The sequence below is a fragment of the Falco rusticolus genome, chromosome 13, assembly GCF_015220075.1.
Source record: "Falco rusticolus isolate bFalRus1 chromosome 13, bFalRus1.pri, whole genome shotgun sequence".
In the NCBI taxonomy this organism is placed as follows: domain Eukaryota; kingdom Metazoa; phylum Chordata; class Aves; order Falconiformes; family Falconidae; genus Falco; species Falco rusticolus.
In genome coordinates, this window is record NC_051199.1 from 15,532,794 (window position 1) to 15,545,636 (window position 12,843).

Consider the following 12,843-nt stretch of genomic DNA (forward strand, 5'->3'; position numbering starts at 1 on the left):
ACAACATAGAGCGTGCTGCACAAAACAGCTTCAGCAACCGCCTTCGCCGTCAGAATACGAAAATCACGCAATTCTGTAGTCACTAGAGGGAGTCCTCTGGCGTTTTGCTTGTGCTGCTCCTCAGAAACTCGAGATTTCACGGCTCTGCTGAAGGGAAAGATTACTTGTGTCAGACCTAAACATACTAATTAGTAAGTTTTGCAAAAAGGCGTTTGGCTACCTGTTCACCTCTTTGTTTCCTTCTTCTTCCGTAGGGAGCCCTAACAGACATTCAAATCACCTTCAGGCAGAAGCTAAAACAATCTTGGAGAAGTATTACCTCACTGAAGTAAAGTTCTTTGAAAGCAGGTTGGGAAGCAGAGCGGAACTGTGGAACCCTGACACAAGAACTGATTTCTTCTGCTCTCAGAAAACAGCTGCTGAAGGTCAGCAAATCTTCTTCACATTAACTGTCTTCAACTGATAGGGATATACACGCTTCCTACCTTTGTGGTACAGACACTGGGTGAAGTTACGCGGTCTTAACGTGCAAATATTCTATTTTTATGGGTTCTCCAGACGTAGATCATTTGCTCAGAAATTAGAATGGAACATAGAAGACTGTGCTCAATCTTGATCCAGAATGTACTATAGAAAACAAAATTTAATTGTGAAGCACTAAGAAAGTAGGGCTTGCAGAAGACCTCACTGGGCCAAGTTTAGAGTAAATGTAGGTGATAATGAAAGATTTTTCTGATCTATTTTTCTCTCAGATTCTCTTTTCTAGAATTGATCATGACTATAGTTAAGGCTATACTGGGAACTTCAGATGCTTGAAGCTCACAGTCCTAAATTTGTGTGTACACACCTCTTCCGGGTTGTACAAGTCTCTGGAACAGACAATACGATGACCAATTTGCTTAACTTAAACTTCTATGGTGTCTCCTTGTGCAGTGCTGATGGCTGCGTCTGGGGGTGGAAGAAAGAAGTCTTAAATAGTTCAATCAGTTTAAGGTCTGAAAACGAACCTCAAAGGAACTTTATGCTTGAAGCCTTTTACCTCAGCATACAAATCCTAAATTAATTCTTAAAAAATGAGTAGATGACCCTGAAAAAGAAATTGGCCCTTTTCTTTACTATGGCTTCTCATCCAGCCTGGATAGAGCATGTTTTTGAGAGGCAAGGCCTGTTTTCAGTTTGCACCATTACTAAAACCTTGGGAGACAAACACAGCCAACCTTCCTCTGTCTACCTAGGGCAGAAGGAGATGAAGCAGTAATGGAGATAACACCCGTCAGTCACAAACTCAACACTGGTCTTAGCCAGACAAGGGCAGGGAGGCCTCCTCCCCCAAGCCTTAAGAAACATTTACACCATCTAGTTACCCCAAAAGAGCAGAGGACTTGGGTGCATTTCTACAGAACACCTCTGAGTACCTCCAACCCCTTGTGCAAAAGCTTAGATAGGAACAGGCAGGAGACCTATGAAAGCAGACAATTAATTAGTTCCCATTACTTCCCAAACATGATAGAAGTTTTGAAGCCCAGGACGCTTCTCTCTGCAGTCTTCACCAATTGTCTGGTACTTCACCTGTAGTTACATCAGGTCCTACACTTACCTGAAAGTACCAGATATACTTGGCTAGTAGCAGAAATCCCAGAGATTAAAAAGAAACGCCCACTCCAATTCTTCTTCATTTATATGCTGTAGTGTATGGTACAATCTGTGCTTTAGAAACTCAAACGGACAACAATTTATTAGATGCTCAGTCCCTGTGGACTGCTTTCCCTTGACTAGTATTGTCTTTGACTCTATAGATAGAATCCTTTGTACAAACCACGTTGATTTTAGCAGTCCTGCATCAATTTTTACCGTCGCAAGAAGCTTAATCCAACAAGATACGGAAGAAAAGAAGCTGGATTATCTCAAATACTTTAATCATTTTGTCTTTCAGAATCATCTGAGTAGAAAGAACCATTACTTCAACACCAACGGTGGTCGCACTGGCACCAACCCGAGCAGGAATTTTCCTGCTGCACAGGGTAGTAACCTGACTAATATAAAGATCATCTTGAAACTACCCTGCAGGGGTACACTGGCAACTGGGATTATTTTGTCAGTCATTGAAAATGAAGGCCTTTAATGCTCCAATCTACACTCTACTGATTTTATGCTGTAACACAGAGACCCAAATGCTATGAATACAAACCCTATCTGCAGCTATTGGTGCCAAAGAGAAGTGTGTAAATCAACCCACCATATCTAAGCTTCCGTTCATATTATCAGCTTCTGCATTACTTTATGGATCCAATTCCATAAAAGTACTTTAATTATGATGAACAAGTATTTAGAAAAGCTAATATACAGCTTAAACTTCTAGGAAAATGTATATAATCATAATGAACTGGCACATCAAAAAATCACAGGAGATCTATACTTCCAAGATAATCACAACAAGCTGGCATGTAAGAAAGCTAAAGAAGCCCCCCAGTGAAGTTTTAAAGACTTAATTCAGTTACTTTTGTTAAACACTAGCTTCAGCAGAGCCGTGCCTGATTTCAATCAGGGAAGGCAAAAATCAAACCATGTTCAATCAATTTCCTCTATATGCACTTTTGAGATACTAAGACTTCACATGATATATCATGTGCTTTTAAATCCCATTTTGATTGAAATTTCTCTCAGAATAGAAAATCTCACTTAAAACAAAATCCTTCCATACACATTGCACATATGCAGCAAAAGGCAGTGATGGTTTTGAGGGAAAATCTTATTATCACCTTCACTTCATTTCAGAATGACTGTCTTGCATCACTTACAATAAAAACTAACTTTAAACCTCATTTGTATAAGGCAGTGTACCTTGAAAACTACTTGTTACACACCAAGGACTTTCTTGTCCACTCCAATATCAGTGCATAATTTAATTTGTTCTGTAATCCAAAAAATTTTCAGAACGAAGAGCATTAACCAAACATCTTTCAGCATTCAGTTAAGAACTGAACAAGACTGAAAATCTAGTCAAAGGGAAGGATTATTCACTCTCTCCATCTTAAAAGACTCTACAGTAAAGGATGCGGACAACAGTGAATATAGCTCCTTTCTCTCACCGATTCCGTTTAAAAAACAAAACAAAAGAGACCATTTTAATGTTGCAGCTTTATTTGAAAGTGGCTTACGAGTAACATAATTCTTCATACAAAATTCTTACAATGAAATATAAACTTCAGAGGTTTCCTAGAGAAATTACAGGCTGTAGACTCATAATTAAATGTACTATGAAGAAAAAGGTAACTTTGTTCAAAGTCTTGTTTGCAGATCAGCACCAAGTGATCCTGAAAATCTAGTTTTACTGTATGTGCCAAAACCCCCACATCCAAACCCTCACTTCCTAATTAAGTCTCATTGCAGTTGTTCTACTTCACTGTATTTGCAATTTACAGTAATAGTTGTGACTAACTGTACACAAGAAACACAGTAAGATTTCCAACACTATCTTCAGTGAGTAAAGATCCAACTTTTATATACCTGGTATTTTAAAGATTTTAAGGATTCATTGACCACAAGGTATTTGGACAAAACTTTATGCACTGCCACTTCCAAAGAATTCACAAGTCCATATAAAAAAAACCCCAATAAAATCCAAAGCACTGTCATGGTCCCTTTTAAATTTCAGCAGGTCAATTTCACATATATCTTGGGATCACTAACCACTTTTATTCCTACGTGTACAGTACATCAAAATCCCATCACATAAACCAGCAGTATTTATAGGATACAGGGGTGGTGGGGAATCTATAGAGTCCTACAATTCTTTTAGTATTCTTACCACATGCTCTGTAGAAAGTAAGGCTCCTCCCAAAAGTCATATTTTTTTTCCTTTGTCTGAAATAAAGTTTTTCAAACAGAAAATCTATTCTGAGAACAAACTTTCTCATTATACCCACAGTTCCTCAGACATCCCATTTTGGGGGGTAACTGTACAATTGGTTTCACGCCACTCTTGTAGATACAGGAAAGAATTTTTTCCTCAAATATTAAGGCTGTAGAGAGCTACCAGACAGGAGCAAAATACTGCTACTCCAACTGTGAAAATAACTGCTACTGCAATTCTTACACTTGCTGTTCTCTGTATTGCACAAAACAAAACAATTCTGAATCACGCAATGTTGTGCAATCACATTACACTTTGTAGAACACTGCAAGGGTCTGTTTTCTGCTCTCTGCTAGGCTTGTTTCCCACTTTATGACTCCTGGGCTTATCACTCCGACTTGTTTTATTTTGGCCATTCATGTAGGTGCGCGAGGAACAACATCAGTGTAGAAGGATGCTAATCCAGTAACTCCAGAAAACCTGCAACTTTCAGTCTTCCCTAGAAACTGGAAAATTTCCCCAGAAATTCCACTTCCTTTACAGCCTTTTGCCTTTTTCTTTCATCTCTGCAACACACCCCAATCCTCCTTTATTGCTGCTCTTCACCCTGTGAATCCAATGTAAACAAAACCCAGTGACAGAATAATCAAGTTTTGCCAGTGAAAAAAAGCACCATACCATTAAACCTTTATTCCTTTTAGCAGAGTTACAGCAGCATTTAGAGACGAAAGCATACTAGTCCTTAAAACCTTGCTCCCAGGTCCTCTGTACTAACGTACTCTGCAATGCTTTAAATCCTGGTATTAAATGGAAGAGATACTGAACACAGTATGTGGTCACAGGAACATGGATAGTAGTTTCTGTGAATTTCTAGCTACATGAATTTGTGTGCAACAGACCTTTGTGCCTAGTGACATTCACAATCTAGATCTGGTTCTCCTGTAAGGCTGATGAGTCACTATTCACTGGCATTGAACAGTTTTACCATAGCTATACCTTCCAGCATCACAGTCTTGCCGATATTCATCTTGGACCTTACAAAGGAGGAAAAAGAGGGAAGTCCAGTAAAGACAGAGAAAAATAATTTCTTAAAAACTATCACACCATCAGAACATAGTCAAACTGAGTTAACCGCATGTAAGTGGCCACAGGGAGTTGACTGACAAAACAGAAGGCAAAGCGCATCATACAGAAACCCAGAATACAGCATAAACTAACTTCCTTCCTAATAACACCCAGGGGGACTCTTTAATCAAGACAGACGAAGTGAGGATGGCTAGCCTCACGCTTCAGCAGTAGAAGCATCTGCTACATACTCAACTTTAGGCAAGCTAAGCACTGTCCTTTTACGTTCTTCACAGCCTCAAATTTTCTAGACTTATTTTTAATTTATTTTATATATATCATATATATAAATTATATATTATCTCGCAAAACAGCCAAGAACTTTCTGAAAGTACTTTCAGTGAAATCTATGAAAAAGTCATTTATTCTCAAGGGATAATGACATCATCACTGACAAGACAACTTAAAGACTAATGTATAGTGCTATCTTAAAAAATAATACCCAAGTTGCTATTTCTGAAGTTGTTCCGAGTGTCTTCCTTCAAAAAGCTGTAATCTGGCAAGTCACTAGTCCCTTGAAAACTAGACTGTACAACAACCTGCCTGGCCCCCTGATCTTCAATGTCTAGCCCCCTTAAATCCTGCATCCCAGTCCACCCTTATGATCCTATCATCAGCTCTGGTTCCACTGATGCATTGCATTTTCAGTATTTCCTCCTGCATGATACCTTAGAAATAGGTTAATGAAAAAAAAACAGGCTTCTACTTTGAACACATGAAAGAAAGAACAACAGGCTACTAAACCAAGTATTTGCCTGAATTGGGCTCCTTTTACTTTTAAAAGCGACTGCATTTCTGAAGCTATATGGGCTGAGAAAACAGCTTGGGAAACAGAGCAATGTGCAGCAATTCAAGCATATTAAAAACGCATTTATATTGGATCAAGTTCTTTGGCCACAATCACCCCTAAAACCATAAAGCTGTGGCACTGAAGAACGAATGACAGCCCCACACATAGTCTGTTCACGTTGCAAGCTTTCACCATTTCAGTGAGTTCGCTGGAACCAGTAACAGAACGATCTTCAAGCAGACTTGCATGTAATGACGTCAACACATGACAGGGATGCAAGATGCCAACAGAAACTTTATAGCTATACTTTCACGAAAAGAAACACCTCGCTACCCGGACACGGAGAATACGCTTTTACTGTAGAGACCAACTATCTTGAAAGTGACTGGCTTATATTAGCGTATATTAGAATCATAGAGTCATTTAGGCTGGAAAAAACCTTCAAGAACATCGAGTCCAACCGTTAGCCTGGCGCTACCCTCCCTCGTCCAGGCCTCCCACAGGCACTTTAGCAACCGAATAAATTTATCCTCGGGTAATTTTTCCAGGACTCAGAGCCTCCGCTCCTGTTCACCCACGCCCTGCCCGGCCCTGCCCGCCGCGGCTCCTGCAGGGCCCGGCTCGCCCTACCCAGCTGCGGTGGCCCAGGGCAGCTATCTATCTACAGAAGGATACTCCCCGAAGCAGAAGCTGCAGACAGTTTTCTTCGCTTTTTCCAGCCCCACCATGGCCTTCCCGATGCCGCCACTCTTGCCGAAGAGCTCGTGGATCTGCTCCTCCGCGGTGCAGGTGAGGCTCCCTACGGGCGGCAACAGCTGATCCCGGTCGTAGCGCGTCCCCTGAGCCGCGACGACATCGTTACTCCACGGCAGGCCCGCACCTGGGCCTGGGCGGACCGCGCGGCCCCCGGCAGCAGCGGCGGTACCCCGCTCACTCAGAAGCGCCGGTCCCGGTACCGGCGGAGACCAGGCGACCGCGCCTCAGCGAGCTCCCGCCCCGCGGCGCCCCCGCGCACGCGACCTGCGGCCGCCCGGCGAGCAGCCAATAGCGAGGCGGGCCCGGCTCTCGCGAGAGGCGGCGGGGGGCGGTAGCGGCTCTCGCGAGAGCTCGCAGAGGATGGTGCTGCGGCGGGTGCTGTTCGCGCTCCTCAGCAGCCCGCGGCTGGTGGAGAAGCTCTCCGAGTCGCGGCCCATCCGCGCCGCCGCCCGCCTCACCGCCGCCGCCATCACCCGCGGGCAGCTCAGCGCCCGTCAGGCGGCGCGGGGCCTGGGCCCCCGCCTGCTCCGTCTGCGCGACGCCTTCCTCGGGGAACTCAAGGACGGCGCCCGGGCGCAGGGCTGGCCGCGGCCGCCCGGGCGGGGGCCGGGCCGAGGCGGCCGCCCCGGAGCAGCGCCCTGACCGCCGCGCCGAGCCGGAGGCAGCTGCGGGGCCGCAGCCGTCGTGGGATCCCGCTGGCGGAGAGAAGGCACCCGCGACCCTGCGCCGGGCGCGGCAGGACGAGTGCGCCGGAGCCGGCGGGTAAACGGGCCCCAGGGCCTCGGCGACGGACCGGGCCCTGGCAGCCTCTGCCGAGCCGCGCCAGCCGCGGAGGATCTGTCGTTACCCCGGACGGCGCAAAGGGACGAAGGGTCGCCGGCGTGGGCTGCCCTTCCACGGCGTGTGCGGGTCGTTCCCCAGTCCAGGCATGAAAACGTGAAACGCTCTGCTTATCGGTATGACGGCTTTTCATTTCAAAGTCGGTTTACACTTTCCAACACTTTCCACAACACTCGGTAACAGGCAGAAGGCAGACTCACATTAAACATCATCCAGAAAACGGTCAAGATTGTCGCTTTAAGTGTTTGATAAGAAACTTGAAATAAAACCAGATTTCTCACTGGAGTTCCTTTAACAATTTCTGTCTATATAACAGTAATATTCTAGATGTGATACAGTTTTGATACAAAGAGAGCTCTAAAGGTTGATGATGATGGTGATGGATGGGATAATCGCCCATTTTACAGGTAGGCAGAAGAGATTCAGTAGCTATTCTGAAAGCACACCTGAAGTCTATGGTGGCAAGAAGGGTTTGGGATGGGGGGGAAATGACAAATAGAGCCATCCTAAATATAAATACGGAGGGAGATGTCCACCATATGTGATGCACTGGCTGGTTTACATAAATTGCTGTATCTAACAACATATACAAGACTATAGAAGTTAACCTTCCTTCATAGCACGTTTCACTATTTAGTCCATCTGACTAGATGCTTAGTTAACTGGGGAAGATGATTTCCATTCTTTGTGTCACCCCAGATGAAAAGAACCTTGCAAATTACCTGAGATGCAATTTCCAGCATTGCTGGTAAAGTTAAACCCCCTACCAACAAAGACTTCGGTGTGCACGGATGGAAAAAAGCCCATCTACAGTGTAAATGATGAAGGGCTAGCTGGTGAGACAAAAGCAGTGTATTTTCAGTCTGAGTATTCGTAGTCCAGGTTCTCTTCCTGGCTCTGTCACAGGTTACCTGTGCAGCAGTAGAGAAGTCGTCGTGCTGTGGGAATGGTGCTCCATCACGTCCCTGAAGAGTTTCAGTATCTACCTCACTGAGATTGCCAGAGATCGTAAGTTTTATGAAAAGAATTGTCAAAACTTAAACTGTTCAAGAAAGCTGAAAACAGTAAGCAGGACATGGAGTACAAGCAGTGGCATGTGGCTGTCATCCCAATGTAAGAGGAAAAAAAAGGAAATGAACTTGGAAGATATATTTGGTACCATGATGCTTTCATAACTATGTCCACTACTTCATGAGTCATCAGTAGAAACTTACATGCACCCCCTTCTCCCCCTACCTCCCCCCAGAACATGCACCTTTAATTTACAGACTGTCAATGAGGGATGAAGGGTGTGGGATGAACGTGTGGGGGAGACGACACAAAATGCTTTACAAGAGTGCAAGAGCTATGTTCCTTAAAAATCTAGATCATGTGTATAGTTTGGAAGATACAGGCAAATCCTTCACACAGGGATTTTGCCTAGCTTCCTTTTAGAGCCTGGCATCAACCTACATTATTCTTGTCTTTGTTAAAAACCTGGCTCATAATACCTTATGTAAAGCTGTGTGGCTGAAGAACTGCAAAAAGCATTCCTGCCTTTGTGAGCAGAAAAAATTCAAGTGTCAGATTAGTTTCATGGAGAGAGGTTTGACCTACAATGCATGTGCCCAATTAATCTCTTCATCCGTGTCAGGATGTTTTGGTTGCAGGAGTTCATGCAGGCAAAACCAGAAATGGTTATTTCTGCAACACTGTTAAGCATTTATGTCATCTTTAGCTGAAGCTCAAGAGTTACTTGTAGCCTGCTTTAAAAATCAGACTGCTGTCCAGTAGAGAGCCAGATGTGATCTGTCGTTCTCACTAAGCTGATTTAATGGGGAGCGGTTACTGAAAGGGAGGGGTGGCGCAGGGGATGCAGCCTCTCCCGCAGATCCTCACACGCTCCCCTGCAGCAGCGCTGGTAGGGTGAATCTAACCCTGCAGTAAGCCAGCTCAGAAATCCAGCTGGTCAAACACGTACAAAGGATCAAATCCCTCCCATTACCTGTTTTCTGTCTGCGCAGCTCCTTGAACCAGCTCACCTGGGGGTGGCTGCTGTGCACCGCTGTCCGTGTTAGAGCCGTGACAGAGCAATGAAAGCTGTGAGATGTGCAGCAGGAGCGCATGAGGGAAGGACTGCCCCATTTGCAGTAGCTAAACAACAGACAGGTTTAATGCCATCAAAGCGCAGCATTCTGAAGCTGTTGTATATAATATGTATGTAGCACGTCTACAGGAATGGAACTGTGGCAAGTAACGCTAAAGAGGCAAATGTTGGATTGTAGGATTTAGCACAAGTACTTAAAGCTGAAGTGTGTTCTATGTTCTGTCTGATCAACACTGAGGATTTTTCAAGACAGAACCACCCAAGACAGTATTACAGCGCTGGTGCCTATATGGTGACTGCAATCTTGTCTAATGACTGAGAGGAGGCTCTGAATTTCTAGGAGCATAAAAATAAAACCTTATTGAGTCAAACCAGCTTTTGTCTAGTCCTGTAACCTCTCTCCAGCTGCTGAGTTAATGCCTATTATCAGTAAAAACCACACAATCCATAAATCCTCTGTCAGAGATTATAAGAACTTTCAAAAATAAATCTCACATGGAAAGAGCTAAGCTTGAATCACAGTTTTGGTGTGCTCCAATTTTATCCTTCCTCATTAGGAAAATTACACAAGGTCACATGAAACACCACAGGGGCTGAATAACTCAAATTATAAGGAGGTTCCGTTCAGAACTGCCTATACTTGTGAGCGTAAGAGCACGAAGAAAGGGAATAGAGACTCCGGGGGAGCTCCCAGTGCCACTACTTGTGCTGAAGGTGGGTCTGTGAAGAGGAAGGTCTCACAGCACCTTTGGGCAGCACACAAGTGAACTGAGAAATGAAAACCCTGTTCTCCCAAAATCTAAAGGCTCTGCTGCCTTCTGTCTAGCTGTAGGATGTATAGTCCCAACTGACTTCTCCAGTCCCCGCTGAATAGGAAGGGCATTTGTGGTGGGTCTTCCATTGATAAGTGTGGAAAAATCAAAGTCTCATTCTTGAACGAGACGCCACATTTCGTAATTGTGGCTCTGACTGTACCGGGGATTATAACAAAAACATGACAGTCATTGCAGGTAAAATGGTTTGCTCGCTGCTCTAGTGTCTGGCAGAGGGTTTCTTCTTCAGACCCAGCCATATCAATGACTTCTATATGCGTGTTTCTCTTCTTGATATTAAGCAGAGACCTAGGAGGCATGTAGGTGTGAGCAAAGAGTAGAGTATAGTGTCCTGGATGGTGTGAGGACTCTGGAGAATGAATGAGTCTCTCCAAGTGAAACAAACATGGTATCAGTCCTCCCTGGTGTAAGCACCCAAACAGCAAAGCCCCAAGAATATTGAAAATAATAATGACGTGTTTCCACTTCATAGCTCTGTTCTGTGATGCACTGAACAGGACTAATGGCAAGATGAGGGGAATGAGAAAACGAGGTTCTTGGTGACTGAAGAGGGAGAGAAATGCCAAAGGAACAAAATAAAACAGCAGTAATGTTGGACTGCCCTCAGAATGCACCAATAGCCCAGATGACCCATGGTAATAAGATCTGACCCGTATTAATTGATGGATATATTTCTTTAACATTTTAAAACCAGCAACAATGGCCAGAATATGTAAGATCCCAAAGAGCATTATTCCGTTGACTGTAACGTGTGTAACCCGTGGGTGACTCCCGTGCAGTGCAAGATTACGGGGATTAAGATTGTAGCTGAGAAAATTGAAAGGAGTTACTATCATTTTCTCATTTAAATGACCTATTACATCAAATAGGCTGCTCTTTTTAATGCTGTAGAGGTTGTTTAAGCCCATGGAGGTAAAATAGAAGGTGTCGGCTGTTATGAAAACAATGGCAGTAAAACATGCGCATAGGACAAGCTTCAAGAAGTGGTTTATGACAGTTTTAATGCTCTTTTGAGAATCAACAATTAAACCTGCCCAGTAAAGCAGGGGCATTAGAGCAAATGCCAGAAAGGTTGGCCTATTGAAAAACCCAGCAGTTGTTATAACACCTATGAGAGGGCTGCTTGTTGGCTCTGCCAAGCTGCCATCAGCCTTCCTTGAGGAAACCAATACCATGAGAAGAGCAAAGAGAAGTCCTTCAAGCGCGTTGGTAAACGTTCTTGTATAAAATACCAGTGTGACATACGATCCAGCAAGAAGTACCAGAGCTTTCCATGGATCTGCTTCCCAGAGAGGAGCTAATTGATAAACACTGTAGTCAAGTATGAAAGAAAAGATGGTAAAGAGAAAGCGAGGTGATACAAGAAGGGTGTAGCTGGTGATGCAACTTGAACATATGTCCAGCTGCTGCAAAGACTTGATCACCCAGTAGGTAACTCCAGATGTCATTAATGGGAAAACAACTGTTCTGCAAGGAGAGCTGGAAAGGAACTCCCAAGGATAATAGACCTGTAGGTTTAAAATATCTCCTATAAGGGAAAACAAAAAGAAAAAAATACATACATACGTAATTTATTTTATTCAGTAATTCAGCGTTAAGGATACAGCATAGTGCCAAGAGGCATCACGATGCAGAGCAGTCCCTAAACTTTTGAGACCGGTGTCCACTTTTGAAATTTTTAGGAGCATACCGTTGATTTTTACAACGCTTCAAAGGAAAAAAATATAAAAGGGGGGGGGGGGGGGTGGCGGGGTGTGGGAAAAAGCAAAACCAGCCTGTGAGGGCGGCTGTGTCCCGGCGCCACTCGCTGCGCGCGGAGCAGGATCGCCCGCCGCTGGGTACCCGCCTGCACAGCCGCGGCACCGCGGGGAGGCGGCCCGGCACCGCTCGGCGCCCGGCACCGCTCGGCGCCCGCCGCGGGCAGCGCAGCCCTGCGCCCCGGGGTCCCCCCAGCCCCGCGGAGCCGCGCCCCGGGGATCCCCCCCGCCATGCCGCAGGCGAACTGCACCGGCTGGGACCGGGACCAGGCCCCTCGCCCTCCCGCCGCTGCCCGCTCGGGGGTCGCGGCCGGGCCCCCGCCCGCCGCCTTACCTGCCATCACCTCGGGTGACTGGAAGAACTCGTCGGGGTGCAGGTAGCCGGCCTGCGGCAGCAGGCACCAGCCCGCCCGCAGCGCGGCCAGCAGCGCCCACAGCCGCCGGGCCCGCATGTCGCCACCGGCCCCGCCGCGCCCGCCCGCCCGCCCCGCCAGGGGGCGCGCCCGCCGGCCCGGGCCCAGCCGCCGCAGCGGGAGCACGGCGCGCATGCGCAAGGCCCGGCTGCACAGCGGCACCGAGCGCGCCCCACGCGCCCATTACCCGGTGAGCGGCGATCCCCCGGCGATCGGGGCACGCCGTCATCACCGCCGCGGCTGGCCGCTTGCCAGGGACAGGGTTTGCGGCACCGAGTCGCTGCGGGTGCTGCACAGGCAGCGCGCAAACCTGCACCGAAGCTGCCAGGCCCCGCGCCGCCTCGCCCCGCCGAGTAACCGGGTAACCGGGGGCAAGCGTCCATCTCCCAC

At 46.2% G+C, this 12,843-nt stretch overlaps 1 protein-coding gene and 1 long non-coding RNA gene across 3 annotated transcripts; both read right to left on the reverse strand.

The window, feature by feature from the left end:
• Positions 1-3,119: 3,119 nt before the first annotated feature.
• Positions 3,120-6,868, reverse strand: LOC119156619. The gene is made up of 2 exons (XR_005107235.1): positions 6,444-6,868; positions 3,120-3,507 (listed from the first exon to the last, which is right to left on the reverse strand). It is a non-coding gene; the product is annotated as an uncharacterized LOC119156619 (long non-coding RNA).
• Positions 6,869-10,102: 3,234 nt separating this feature from the next.
• PIGZ (phosphatidylinositol glycan anchor biosynthesis class Z) lies at positions 10,103-12,776 on the reverse strand. Of its 2 annotated transcripts, none has more exons than XM_037406656.1 (2): positions 12,375-12,776; positions 10,103-11,791 (listed from the first exon to the last, which is right to left on the reverse strand). In XM_037406656.1, the coding sequence occupies exon 2, from the start codon at positions 11,729-11,731 to the stop codon at positions 10,250-10,252; it is 1,482 nt and encodes a 493-aa protein (XP_037262553.1). In that variant the 5' UTR covers positions 11,732-11,791; positions 12,375-12,776; the 3' UTR covers positions 10,103-10,249. The 2 variants fall into 2 exon arrangements, with proteins under 2 accessions (XP_037262553.1, XP_037262552.1); XM_037406655.1 differs by having other exon boundaries at positions 10,103-11,811.
• Between the last annotated feature and the right edge of the window lie 67 nt (positions 12,777-12,843).

Bases quoted from the DNA above. Each gene is read 5' to 3' on its own strand.
- PIGZ (XM_037406655.1), bottom strand. From the start codon at position 12,588: ATGCGCGCCGTGCTCCCGCTGCGGCGGCTGGGCCCGGGCCGGCGGGCG. The intron at 11,812-12,374 runs GTAAGGCGGCGG...TTTCCCTTATAG, and splicing joins GTCACCCGAGGTGATGGCAG to GAGATATTTTAAACCTACAG.